At 40.3% G+C, this 14,258-nt stretch overlaps 1 protein-coding gene across 2 annotated transcripts in view; it reads right to left on the bottom strand.

Moving 5' to 3' along the window:
- ppp1r16b (protein phosphatase 1, regulatory subunit 16B) overlaps positions 1 to 14,258 on the bottom strand; it is an 89,615-nt gene that overhangs the window by 52,134 nt on the left and 23,223 nt on the right. The window contains exons 1-2 of one of the 2 annotated variants that reach the window (XM_067586841.1): positions 6,433 to 6,654; positions 4,744 to 5,160 (exon numbers count right to left, since the gene is read on the bottom strand). In XM_067586841.1, the coding sequence (XP_067442942.1) occupies positions 4,744 to 5,011 (268 nt within the window). In that variant the 5' untranslated portion in view covers positions 5,012 to 5,160; positions 6,433 to 6,654. Of the gene's footprint in view, positions 1 to 4,743; positions 5,161 to 6,432; positions 6,655 to 14,258 lie in introns of those variants that run through there. The other variant, XM_067586840.1, reaches the window with a different exon arrangement.

Raw genomic sequence — 14,258 nt, 5'->3', positions numbered from 1 at the left:
TTCTCAAATATGAAGAATTTCTGGTTTATTTAGTTTTCTATGATAGTATTAGATGTCACCTTGAGCTTTGGGAAACAGCTGTAAACACTTTTCACCATCTTCTGACATTTTAAAGACCAAGAGACTTATTGATTAATCAAGAAAATAGATTAATCTAATAATAAATGAGTTGCAAGGCGCTGATCTGCTCACCTGGAGCAGTTCGAGGTTCAGTGTCTTGCTGAAGGGCGTTTTGACGAGCAGTTAAACTGGGTTTATAGTTGATGCAAGGGATTAACAGCAGTCCCGTTAGGTTTTGATTTATAGTTCAGAGTCAGATTTCGCCCACTGACATCACCATATCTTAACTAGACGGACATATTGATCAATCTGGATACTGTTTCTTATATTCCCTGTGCTCATATTCTTTCATCCACTTTGTGACATAGAGGGACAATGACGAGGTTGACCTTGTCTCATTACTGAAAAAAGGAGACTATCACCGTGCAACTGAGGTGTATATGATCTTTCATCCACTGTGATAGAGAGCGGACAATCGCTATAAATCCTGCTTTAGGATTACTGAACGACCCTTTTACCCAACGTTTCTGTGGCCCACTTATGGCCGACTAATCAGTGGGATAATTTGATTGCCACCAAATGTTTACTTTGACTTGACCTGTTGGCATTGACTTAATCCTAAATAATGAACAGCTTTCCAAGTCAACCTGGATGAAAATATCTGACTTTCAGGTATGCACTTCAGTTCCCCCCCCCCCCCCCCCCCTTTTCAACTGAGATTCTTGACTCCTTTAATCATATACAAGCTGGTCGACGACTTCATCAGGTAACACAGCAGTGTTAAGAGGAAATGTCAGCTCAGCCCATACTGTGTATGTGTGTGTGTGTGTGTGTGTGTGTGTGTGTGTGTGTGTATATACTGTCCTTTCTGACCCTGCTGGTTGCTCGTCTGCTGGATGGCGGCTCTCTGGAGAGGAGAAAACCTATCAGGCTCAATAGCCAGAGAGCTGCACACAGAGACACTGAGGTGCTTCACTGTAATTTCACAGCCATCAGCCCTCATCACTGTGTGAGGGCGGAGGGTTCAGGGGTGGTGGCAGCCGGAGGGTGAAGAAATGGGCTCAGACTCAGGATGCATCCCTTCCCATCCAATCCTCTCCTATCTCCTATTCTCTGCTATCTTTCCCCCCCCCCCTTATTTTCCAGCCCATTCAGTGTTTCTCTGGAAACGAGCACACAGCTGGAAACACACACTTGAAGAGTTTATTTACATTCATGCAAACTCACTTATGAACGCTTCACCTCTGCCTCTCAAGGCCACACAAACACACGAAGACGCGCACGACCTTCAGCTCGACTACACATTGCGTCTTCTTCGGCTTTCGTGCATCTGCATCTCCTCACAGCCAAGTGAGTCTGTCCCCAGAGCTTCCACGGAGGAAGTTATAATGACAGCGACACTGCAGATCAGAGAGGAAACACGCACATGCACACACACATTTACACACTAGAACACAAGCATATAAACATGCACACCTGCAAGTGCAAAGATTGTAGCTGCACACCATCTACATTAACACCATCTACTGTTCAATATACAAAAAACAGCAACTAGCCCTATCATGTATCTATGAAACATAAATACCAATAAACACACACACACACACACACATACCCTCCAGTCAACTCAATGGAGCTCTGACTGCAACCGCAGAGAACAGAGAGCAGGAAAAGAATGACAGGAAGGGTCTCGCCCGCTCCAACCAATCAGGGATTAAACAGGAGTCAGTCCAGCCAATCCGAGAGCTCTCATCTTATTATGGCCTCGAGACCGACAGAGTCAGCCTCAGGTCAAAGTCAATCCCAAATCTCACTGTTGTTGTTTTTACCTCTCGCCCTTCCTTTCTCCTCATGAAAAAGGAGGTGATGGGTGGCTTCTGTCATTTCCGACCTCATCAGTAACTTTCCACTGCTGTTGTCATTGTTTTTGTAGATTATGGGTCTAATTAGTAGTGTGTTGTATCTCTATGCACAACTTTGTTTTGATTCTGTTAATGTAAAAAGTCAGCATTGACCGTTGATTGATTGATTTCAACTTATTTTGATTTTCTATTTTTACATAACCTCCTTTAAAAATGACTGTATAAGGCAATCTGTGACACTGTCAAGATATATTTTTATAAAGGAAGCCCAGGGCCTGTGAATAGTGTGTCAGAGCAGCATAGCGTGTGGAGTCATGACGCCTGATCGAGCATTTGGGGACCAGAGGGAACTAGAGAGGAGATTATCAGGATCCTGAGCTAGCCAGCTGCCACTGGAGCTGTGCAGGCAACACTACATCCTGTCTCCCTTTCTCTTTATCTCTCTGCCTCTTTCATGGTCACCCTAATTAAACAGCGCTGATAGCAAACGGTTCTGTGCCCAGGCACCGTCAGCAGTAAGGAGAACTGACAAAGCTCCTGCGCATCAGTTATGCCAAAACCGAAGCAGGAAATCTCCTCTCAGGTGTCCAGTGTTGCATATGAGGATACACAGGCTGGTGCGTTTATTCAGATGTGTGAGAATTTCATATAATGTGAACACAATTATGCTAAAAATAGTCAATATTCAATTTATAATAGTCAAGTTATATGCATTGCAACCAATACAGGTTTCATAAACTGACTTATTGCTCTATAAATATGAAATATAAACCATACAGCATGTATATATTGAAATATACTGTATGATATGGCATATATTAAATGTAGCTACATGAAAAATGTTAGTTTAAAATAAAATATATAATAACTGCACATCTACAGAGACAGTGTAGTGTTCATCTTACAATTATTCAGCCTGCTGGTTTACCTCCTACACAATCCTGCCCTCCTACTAAAATATAACCTGTTGTCAACCAAGACTACATGCTAATTGCTGCTTCTTCTTCTTCTTCTTCTTTTGGCTGTTCACGTTAGGGGTCATCACAGCAGATCATCTGTTTCCATCTCTTCCTGTCCTCTGCATCTTCCTCTATCACGTCAACAACCTGTATATCTTCCCTCAACATATCCATAAACATATACTCATTCCTTAATCCCGTCCATCCTCATCGCTCCCAACGAAAATCTCAGCATCTTCAACTCTGCCACCTCCAGCTCCACTGCCTGTCTCTTCATCAGTGCCACCGCCTCCAAATCACACAACATAGCTGGTCTCACTAGTTGAGGTAATTTCTTACCTCATGAAATTGATTTTCATTTTCATTTAAGTCGCCAAATATATAATAAACGCAAGGCCAGATGGCCTTCAAAACATGTGCAAGAGATTTTTGTTTTGCTGCCTGTGTTTTGTCGGCACTCTCAAAATGTATTAAACCATAATCTTTTAATTTCCTTGAACATGTAACAATACTGTGCTGACCTTAAATATTGGAGACGTTTCTCCTTGAATGAAAGCAAGCAATGTTGATAAATGCAGATGTCTCCAGACTGAAAACAAATGAGTAGATGTTGCCTGTTCCTGGCAACCTCCTGTGTTGTTGTTTTTTTTTTTTTTAAAAGCAATTTAAAAGACTTGCATGATCACCAACAGCCACAACATTGTGGTTCAAGGTCTAAATGGCTCTGCAGACTTTCTGGGAATTTGCACACAGCAAAAAAAAAGAATTTAATGCTGTTCAAACTATTTTCAAAAACATTCACACTATCTGTGTGTAATGAAGCAGCAACATAACTGATGAAAGGTGTTTTTGGGGGGGTGTTTTTGTTTGGTAAAGCTATTCCTTTTTATCCTATTGTGTGATAATCTGCTCCTTTTATCCTCTGCTGCTTTTATCAAATCTTTTACATTTCACATCATTTTAAAATTCCAATAGGGCATCCAAACAACATAACTCCATACTTGCAGTGACTCTCACTCCAGCTGGAGTTTAAGCATGCCAGTTCACAGTCCATGTGCAAGTACATATGGGTACATGTGAATGCGTGTTTGTGCAGTCCAGAGCTGCTTTTTCAATTTATGTGAAAACACATCAGCCTTGTGGCTGTTTCTCTATCTTGAAAGACAGCTTGCAGAAGCAAAGAATGTACAGTAGAACAGCCACAGGCAGTATTTGTTATGATTAAAAAGAGTTCAGTCTAGTTTTGAGTTAGAGTGAAGTTAAATTAGATGCCATATCTAAAACATAGCAGCCTGTTATCATTTTCATACTCTTGCATCACTGACGCACTGTTAGCACTGAAACAGCACCGTGGGACTGTTTGTACTGGAGGAAAACAATTATTATCTCCAAATAGGAGGGCACCATCCATAGAAATTTTAATTAAAAGACTGGCAGAGTTTCATCTCAGTGTGACAACTCCATTATTTGCCAATGATAAAACAGTCTCCTAGCAGAATACATTCAGTTTGAATGGAGTGAGTTTCACTGGCAGTTTAAGTAGTCCGGCCCAGCTAATTGTTTTCCTGACCTTGGCATTTTGATATCCAGCTGAAGTAGAGAGGAGAGGCTGAAATTAGAGTAATTATTCAAATGTGGCGTCACTGAGCTTTGTGTTCGCTTTGACTCTGAGCTTATGAAGGGAACCTTTAGGACATATTTTAGTGTGTTGCCTTGTTACAACCAGAATAAATCTACAGAGGCTGTGTTTTGTGTGTTAAGTGCACTTGTGTCATCATTACAGGAGCAAAATTTTCCCATGAATCTCTACTTGTATTTTTTTTTAATTTGCACATATCATAAATATCCTTTACTGCCCCTACCTTCATCTGGGTCATTCCTAGCCGACGCCTCCAGAAGCGCTACGCTGGCGGCAAACGACACGTGCCTCTTGGACTCCGACTGCTGGAGGTTGTTGGCGTTGCGTCCCTTCTTGTCCGCCTTACGCTTCTTGTTTTGCATCTCCTTCTCGTATACGGCCCATCTCTTCAGCTGCTGGGTACGGCGCTTCTGGGCTGCCCGCAGCCTCTCCAGACTGGGCACCTTATCCAGCTGCTGCAGCTCTTGGATCAGCTCCAGGTGGTTGGCCATGGCGCCGGGAGGAGGGGGTGGCAGTAGTGGGCGATGCGTGGAGGGGTGAAGTTGGAAGGGGAGAAGTATGATTCTAGCGAGGGCTGCACCTTCGGCGGTAGCCTCCTCCCACCATCGTCATCATCATGCTTTCAGCAGCAGTAAACTTTCTGAGAGGGGAGACAGAGAGAGAGAGAGAGAAGTTGATGCACTGTTCATAAAAATGTACCCAGATGCACTGGGGGAACATTGACAGTTTAAAGTGAGCATTGGTCTGATGCACCAGAGCAAAGTGCACAGAAAAGCACTTTGATGGCCTAGTTAGAGAGACCTAAGTTCGAGCTGCCAAGCACTCCTCTGAAGTGTCCTTGAGCTGGGAACTGAAAGCTGAATAAACTTCTTTCTCAATATTTCCATTTTCTGTGTCTTGCAACTGTCTTGTTTCCACTGTCTGATTCACATCAAGGTGAAACAAAATACTGAAAGCAATGTTTCATTCTAATAAGCGCTCCGTTTTCTTCCATTTATTTGCATGATACACAGATCGAGATGACACCTTTAAGAAGAAAGGGGACAAATGTACTTCTAATAATAGAGGCCAATTTCTCCATTTTATCTAAACGACTGAGCATGGGTTGTAATCTCAATTTTCCATTTGCTTCGTGAGCTGTTGTAGACATCTGTCTACACTTCTCCATCAAGGTTAACCACTTCCTGAACGCTTCAAGTAGACGCCAGTGTGATGATAAACTGATAAGGGGAAAAAAAAAAAAAAGTACTGGGCCACTGAGCTGAATCTGTGGTTTTTACATGTCATTGTTACCTTGATGTACCCCAGACGACTGTAAAACATGACCAAAAGTCAGTCTGTTCTTTTTTTTGAGATAATGGAGAGCTACGCTGTCAGAGAAGCAACAAAAACCAACTTCAGCTTCTTATTGATTTTCAGGGATCAACAAAAGAAGCAGCATACTGTACTGTATGTACAGGATGACTGTATGTCAGTGAGTCTATGAAAATCTCTACAAAAAGTCTTGTAGAAGTTGAATATATAACTTTTATCAATAGGACAGGTCAATAGCAAAACACATTAAAAAAGACCTTACATGCAGCCTTATAACCTTACATGCAGTAACCTGACATACAGTAGAAAACTATCAAATCTGCAGTGACTGAGTTTAATCAGACCACTTCCTGTGAACAGCACTCTCAACAATGTACGGACGTTTTAACACACTGCAGCCAAAAGACCTCCTGATAAAAGCTCAGCCCTTCCCAATCACTTAGCACGCAAACACAAACATACAAAATCAAGTATTTTTCAAAAACAAATGATACTTTATATGATTTCTTTAACTCTAAAAACACATACATGCATGTTTTACATATGAAACATGTTCTTACTTATTATTTCTCGAATGCTGATAAATATTAACTCATACCTGCAGCCCTTCACCAAAGAAACCCTGTAGTCCAGCAGTACTGCCTGATGAAACACTCCATAATGCAATGTGCTCCTATATCTACTCAGTCTGCCACCAACCTCATATATTTCCTTTGCAGCAGCAACAGAACACATAAACTACTTCAGTGCTAAAAACATAATCAGGAAACAAGCAGTGTGATCACTTCCTACAGCATCACTTTCAGTCCCCAGTATACCGGCACTGCGTGTGTGTGTTCGCATATAAGTGAACAAGAGTGCATCCGTTGCATTTTCAACTGGCAGTCAAATGAACTCATAAGATGTCCTGACACACAAATGAAACTCAAAACTAAAACCTCAGCACACTTTTGATTCAACCTTTCAGATGCGTAAAAAAAAACTTTCCAGCACAAAGAGGTCAGGTCGTTCTGTATTTTTGATTTTTTTTTCCTCTACAACAAAAGCTATTTAACAAAAACGACAAGAGGAGATCAAGACTATAAGACCTTATGTGAAAAGAGCATGAGCTGAAAACGCCTTTTAGCACGCCAAATTGGTTTACAGCAAATGATTTCTAAAGACTGGGTCAGAATCCAAAGGTCGATCACAAGAGGATTAGCAGCAGGGTCTCAAATTATTCTGGAGGAATTACAAACTAAAGCTGTCAGCAATTTTTTTTTTTCCCCTACCCGCAATCTTTTTCAAGGAGGGCAGACAGAAGATGTAGAAGTACTAAATATTACATTAATATGTTGGTTTGCATGATAGCCATTACAAATTACATATCTTTATGTTTCAGAAAAACAAGTGTGCCAGTACAGCATCTGGTTTACTAGGTAAGTACCAGTCTGCAATGTGCAGTTAAACAGTTTTACAAAGTTACTAACCAAGATTTTTTAAAGCTTTCCCAGAGAATTCAACATTTTGTCCGTTTTAAATGTCTATCATAAACGTAGCTTGCTCGACATCTGAGGTCTGACTTTCTTTTACACAACATTCATTTTTTCTTAAATTGTGTTCTTTTTGTTCATAAGTTTTCTTTTTTATGTGTATTTGATGTGATTATTTTCCTTTTTTATGGCAATCAAATCACTTTTTTGGTTATTTTATCTGTGTAATTGTTTATTTGATTTTAGCAATATAAGGAAGGATTTCTTACACAATCCACATGACTTTGCTTTCTATTAATATTATATCTGAGATTATGATCAGAAGCACAATTTTTTTTTTAACTTTTAACACTGTTTGAGTTAAACAAATAATGAATCTACCTGTTTGGCCACCATACCCCAGTTTGTAAATTATTCTAAACCTTCATGCGTGTAAATATATTCTGGAAGAAAACACCATTTATCTCAAGAATAGTGTGCTATTACCAACTGAGAATTTTATTCTGTCAGTCCTATATACGGTTCCTACTGATAGGGCACACATTCATTCAAGTAATGACATGAAATAGATCGCCTCAGCTCATCTTAATGCAGTGTTAAAACACACTGGGTAAAAAGAAGACTGCTTGGATGGTGTGATCAATAAAACTGTCACACAGCTCCTGTGCATGTACCCATCCATGATGTCTTCTTTAATTCTAAATTTTTTAAAAACAAACTACAAACCTCATTTTCTGGTCACTATTCTTTACAACTTCTCTTGAATAATGTATGCTTAGGTGTAAAGTTTTTATGGCCTTATTTCATCTGTGAAATTAAGGTTTGCTCAGCTGAGCTGCAGACAGAAAGTCAGCTGCCCTTCTCCGGCCTGCAGGAGATCATTTTAGCAACAGAACTGATGAAATAATAAACGCTCACAGAATCAACACCGTTCACAGAATTCACAGTTACAAAATAAAAAAAAAAGGTCATGTAAAAATATGTTTTTTAAAACAGTTTAACCAACAGTCTAAATTAGTGTAAGTGGTCGTGGTATACGTGGAGTAAAACACTCCAAGTTCTCCTAATAAATAATCATATAAAAAAGGACTTTATACAGCTGAGTGTGTCATCACATGATCTGAGTTGCCCTTAGATTAATAAATGTTGTACTGCGCGCCCTGAGGGAAGAGCATCAGTAAATAAAAAAGACAGATTTTCCTACTGAGATCAATGAAGTTTAAACTAGTGTCACAGTAGGAGCCATAAGTGCAACACACAGCGGAGCCGATCCAGGAAAAAGGGTTCCACTACGACCCCAAACCGTTGACATCCATAAAACATTTTACATGAACTGCTTTCTTTTACAACTATGCTGGATTTTACAAGCTAAAGGTTTCCTCTGATGCACCGTGAATGAGCCCACGCACAGCGAACCTGACTCTGTCTCTTGACAAGACAAGAGCACAGCAGGCAAAGTGAATTAACTTCAGACATGATGTGTGACAAACAAGGAACGTCCAGTGTTTTCTTTAGCCGTCTTTGATGGTCAATGGCATTAGCGCTGAGAATATGAAACCCAGGAGCTACTGTTGATCAAATCAGGAGAATCAGAGCAGAAGTAATGATATTACTCATACACACACACACACACACACACACAAACACACAGGCGCGTGCACACTAAAGTAAAAGTACAGCCGAGACAAAAAGGCAACCAGTGACAAAAACAGACCTACGACACCCACAAACAATTTCTCCATTAATCAGTAACTGATAGCTGTAATCCTTTTTATCGCCCAGCTTCGACGGCGCTAACTGTGCTTCATTTTGTTACACTTAGATAATGAGCAGGGGTGTAATTTCCTGTGGGTATGTTAGAACATGTCCCCGTCACTTTTCAAAATGCCACTGTTGTCCTCCAAGCCCCTCAACTACTTTTACAGTTCCTGTTTGATTTACTGATTACATCTCTCATAATGGTGTCCTCTGACTGTCCAGCTGTCATAACTGAGTTGACAAAAACGTTAATACACTCATCTGGGTCTCTCTCGGATACAGCTGTGCCTTAGACCTGAAACAGTTAATCATTTAATGGATTAGTCGATAAACAGAAAAGTTGATCTGCAACTATGTTGACAATTCATTAATCATTAAGTCATTTTTTTCTGGCAAAAAATGCTAAAAATGCATTAGTTCCACTTCTCAATGAGGATTTTAGTGCTTTTCTATGTTTCCTATCATTGTAAAAGTGAATATCTGTGAGGTTTTCATTGTTGGTCAGACAAAACAAGCAATTTGAAGACCTCATCTTGGGCTTTAAAATAGAAAACAACAATAATAAATAGTCAGTAGTCAATAGTTGATAATCATTAAATAAGCTGTACCGTGTGTTAATAAACTTCTAGTAGCAGCGAGTGGACTTTGTGGATTTTTTCGCCTGGGTTTTGCCTCTCAGGCTATTTACAGGTCGTCTTATGGTGGATCATGTTGTAAGGAGGAAGATCTGAACTTCTATACTAAGGACTGAAAAAACATTTTGAACCTCCTCTGCATGTTTTATAGGTTAATATTGTCCCTGACAGGATGCTAAAAGACCAGTGTTCTATATAAATACAGCCTACATTATCTGTCATAAAGTATAAGATCTCCATCAAGGAAACTATTTGATTTTAAGTAGGTTAGGTGCATATATAATCCAGAAATCTACATAGCATTTCTAATTGTTCCGTTTCCCCCTCCGATTCTGAAACCAATCCCTTGATAACGAGTACTGTCATGTACCTACAACAGTCCAGGCCCCTCTTGTTGCTGAGCTTTATTTGCTCTCTAACTTTATTTTTTACATTCTAGTTTACAACTTGATTACTGCCCATTTATGGAAAATAAAATAAAAAAATCACTGGGAGGAAGAGATTCTGCCAAACTAGCATGAATTTTTCCAAGCATACCACAGATATTAAGACTGATAACCATTTTCCTACCCTCCCAAAAGCCCCCGATGACATCAAAACAACATGAGTGAAAAAAGGGTGACGAGCTGCTGGGCGACTTCACTGTCTTGATAGGAAACCGGCTCCTGTAATCGCACAGCAGTTTCACTGCTCATCATGTGTTGGCAGCTTAAGCTTTTATCACCCTTCTGTGGGCGACGGCACAGGAGGTAAAAAGTAGTTTCCATCTGACGGTTCGACTGATGGTTCAACTAGAGGCTCTCTGGCAGACGAAGCGGGTCATGAAATTCAAAAGGGCAGGTCTCATGCTGATGTGTAGTCTTGTTTCTGTAACATTAACAACAGGTGAGAGACGTTAGCACAGTTTTTGGCTTTTTTTTTTTTTTTTTTAAACAGCTGACGGTAGAAGAGAATAGATCATTTTTAGCCTCGGGGGAGATTGTCTTGCACATTAAGAGCTTCCGCAGCGCATGAAAAACAGCAGACAATGCATACACTCATTGTAGTTACAATGTCCTAACAGGAGACAAAGACAAACTGTTTGAAGATATGTAAAACACGGGGAGCTGTGGGTAACGGTAAGCCCTCTGGTGATATCACAGGCAGCCCAGGGCCAAGGCAGCAAATCACAGATTGACCTCAATCAGTTCCCTGGCTGCAGATAAGAATGTTACAGTGCACTCACACTTTGTATTTCACATTTTTTATGGAAAAGGCACAGTCTAAATTTTATGCCGCTCATTTGAAAAAGCAGGTCAGACAATATAAATATTCTTGCTCACATCAAGCTGCAGCAGCTATCCGTAAACAGTATTTATGCTCAGAGTAAACCACCGACACAGAGTAACAGTTACTAACAATCTTTCTCTTTGTTTCTGTTTTCAGGTTGTTGTTTTCACAAATTGTCAAGCTTCCTACGCATCACAAAACCCCTGCTTTGTTGTGATGACAAGATCACAAAAATTCAAACCATGCCATTCTATCCCCTGGATAAAATTGACGTAGGTAACACTTTGGGAAAATTCTCTTTCTTTGCCCAGAAACACATCAGACACGGCATCTTTCTGAGGCAGACGGTCCATTAAGGCTGCACAGTTAATCAAAATAAGATCCCAACTAGTTTCAGGCTTCTATACAATATCATTTTTTAATGTGACAATGTGATGTAACAATTCTGCTGTGTTTGCATCAGCGGGGAGATCTGTCACATCAAAAACAAACGTTCCTAACTTCTTCCTAATCTGCACAGAGCTTTTCATCCGGCTGCCGGCCAGACGGCTACTTCATTATATTAATGTTTGATTCGAATAAAATAGTTTTGAGTGACAAGTTATGATTCGCTATGCCTGTACATTTATGACCACAAGCCTCCGATTCAAAACAATGCAAGCATGACGATAGAGAAACACACCTGTCTGTCTGTATCAGTCTCGCCTCCACACACTCTATATGAACGTCTGTGTGCGTTCAGCTGAGAGGTTGTGTCATGTCCAAAAATGTAGCAAAATAATTGATGACATTAAAAACGCATTGATTGCACAGACAGGGGTCATCCTCATTAGACGGGCTACTTCAGAAAACACCGGTGGCAGCAACTTGACAGTTGTAAACTAACTATTAAAAAGTTCCATATACACTACACAGATGTTTATGGGCTTAATGAATGAATGAATGAATGAATTATATTTATTTACATTGGTCTTTTTACAGCAGAGCCGTCTCTGAGACGCATTGCAAACACACACGAAAACAGGCCTCTGTCATATGAGGAAAATGTAGGCTATGCCTCAGCCTCACACTCAGGATGACAGTGAAGATGACGGATGAAGATGAAGATGAGTAGGAGTTGAGTTGATTCAGTAGAGTCACAAGAATTAAGTCAAGTGATTCACATGTTTTGTTATTTTAGAGTTACTGTATTTTTGGAATTGGTTTATTTTATAAAGAATTTAATTACATCAATACAATATATAGGCTAGATAAGACATGGGATAAAAAAAACATGTTCCTCCTTAAAATAATTTATTTTCGTTGAATAAGAGTACATTTATGTTTCTACCTTGTGGCATATTTTGATAAACTGTACAGTGAAAGTGTCAATAAATAATTAAATTCTCCATTACAATAATTCACTACATGATAACTATCTGGTGGGAAAACTCAGTAAATTATGCAATAATCAAGATATGGATGATGGAATAGTGGCATTAGAATGTGCCAGAGGCCACCAAATTTGGGCTTTTACAGAGAAGTTTTCTCCGGGGGGAACATGCCCGCCCCCGGGACCCCTCTAGCTGGCTACTTTTTCCCACTGGCTGTTTACTCCATATCCTTGTGGAAAAGCCCTGCTGCATCAAGTGTGCATTGCTCCACGTGACAAAATGTGCACAGGAAAAGGGAGACAGGATATCAATTTAAAGTGAGACTAACGTTAGGTGTCAAGCGGCAGTCAAGGCGGAAACGTGATACAGTACGCGCATCGGTTTGAGGCCACAGCAGATTTATGATGAAGCTGAACTATGGCACCATACATGAGTCTGACAGTCTGTTTTTATCATGAACCGTCTACAGACTGTGAGGATCTTTAAGAGGCTCTTACATGCTAGAGTTCGGAGGTGGAGAACGTTGAGGAGGCAGTCTCTCTCTCTCTCTCTCTCTCTCTCTCTCTCTTTATAATTGGACTAGGCCTCAGTGTTTTTGGGGGGGGGGGCAGACTACATCCAGCTACAGGTGAGCTGTGTTTAAGTTACAAACTCAAAACAGGAAGACACTTGTTCCAAAGTGTTCTAAAGAGTAGACAACACACTAGCCTCAAACCATAATTGACTATTTTGTAAAACATTTATCTGTTGCTGACCTGCCAGACAGAAACATTAATATAAATACATTATGAACCACACAGACATAACTTTACAAACACAATATGCTTTAAAAACAGTGTTTAAGTGTCAAGGTCCCTTGGCTAACTGCATTGAGATGCTAGAGAAAACGGGGTACTCAAGACATTTTGTCCGTCATGGCCGCCCAACACTTCAGTACAAAAGGCCCTGTCTCTGTGCATTCAGGTCCTTTTCATCACTGACAACTATAATGTTGAGGTGTATGTTCATCATTTTCCACACTTATGAGCAACCAAATGCCCTCTAAAGGACAGAGGACAAAAAAGAAAACTCAAACCGAGGAAGTTTTACCAATCCTAACTCAATTAAAAAAAGGAGCTGTTCGAACAGAAAAAAACTACATTTAAATTGGTCATGAAGTAGTCTTAAAAATGCTCAGGTTAGGAAATGAATGGTTCCAATGAAGGCCTGAAAAGTGTGTGTGTGTGTGTGTGTGTGTGTGTGTGTGTGTGTGTGTGTGTGTGTGTGTGTGTGTTGAGCAGTGCTGACATCAGCTTTGATTCACTAATATCTCCACACGGCAGCTGGATTGAGGTCATTCTGGACCTTTCATCATCATTATGGAGGTGATTTGGCACAGAGGGCAATACACTATAGATGTATAGATAATAGCAGCACAGGCAGGATTTAATCTAAACCTTTTTTTTTTTTTTTTATAAACCGTCCTGCTGGAACAGGAACAGCTTCCTTTTCGCTGCATCGGTACAAACTTTTAGATTTTTTTTCCCCTCACATCTTTCTTGCTTATTTCCCACATTCACCTCAACCTACACGTACATGTTTGTCAGCAGCAGGGAGAAAATAAACAGTCATTCAACTACACAATTCCAACTTTCCCTATGCTTTCAACTATATCACATTGTCTTCATCGGCAAATACAATTTGCTCTAGGGCAGAATCAAAATGACTCTGCACACTGACCTGCGCTCTCGGTTTGCGTTTGTTGACGAGGCACCGTCTCTGGTTATGAGAGTTTAAGCGCTGGGAGTCGACTGAACAGTTTCTAGATTTTACATTGTACAGTTTGTCTCCACCTGCCGGGTCGCTAACGCTAGCTAGAAGCAGTCTGCACATATCGGCTGGATGTTTTGTAAATTGTCAATTCAATCTTTCAATTTT

This window comes from Thunnus thynnus, chromosome 4 (assembly GCF_963924715.1).
Source record: "Thunnus thynnus chromosome 4, fThuThy2.1, whole genome shotgun sequence".
NCBI classification, from domain to species: domain Eukaryota; kingdom Metazoa; phylum Chordata; class Actinopteri; order Scombriformes; family Scombridae; genus Thunnus; species Thunnus thynnus.
The sequence above is the reverse complement of the archived record's forward strand: the minus strand, read 5'-3'. Positions and strand labels throughout refer to the sequence as shown.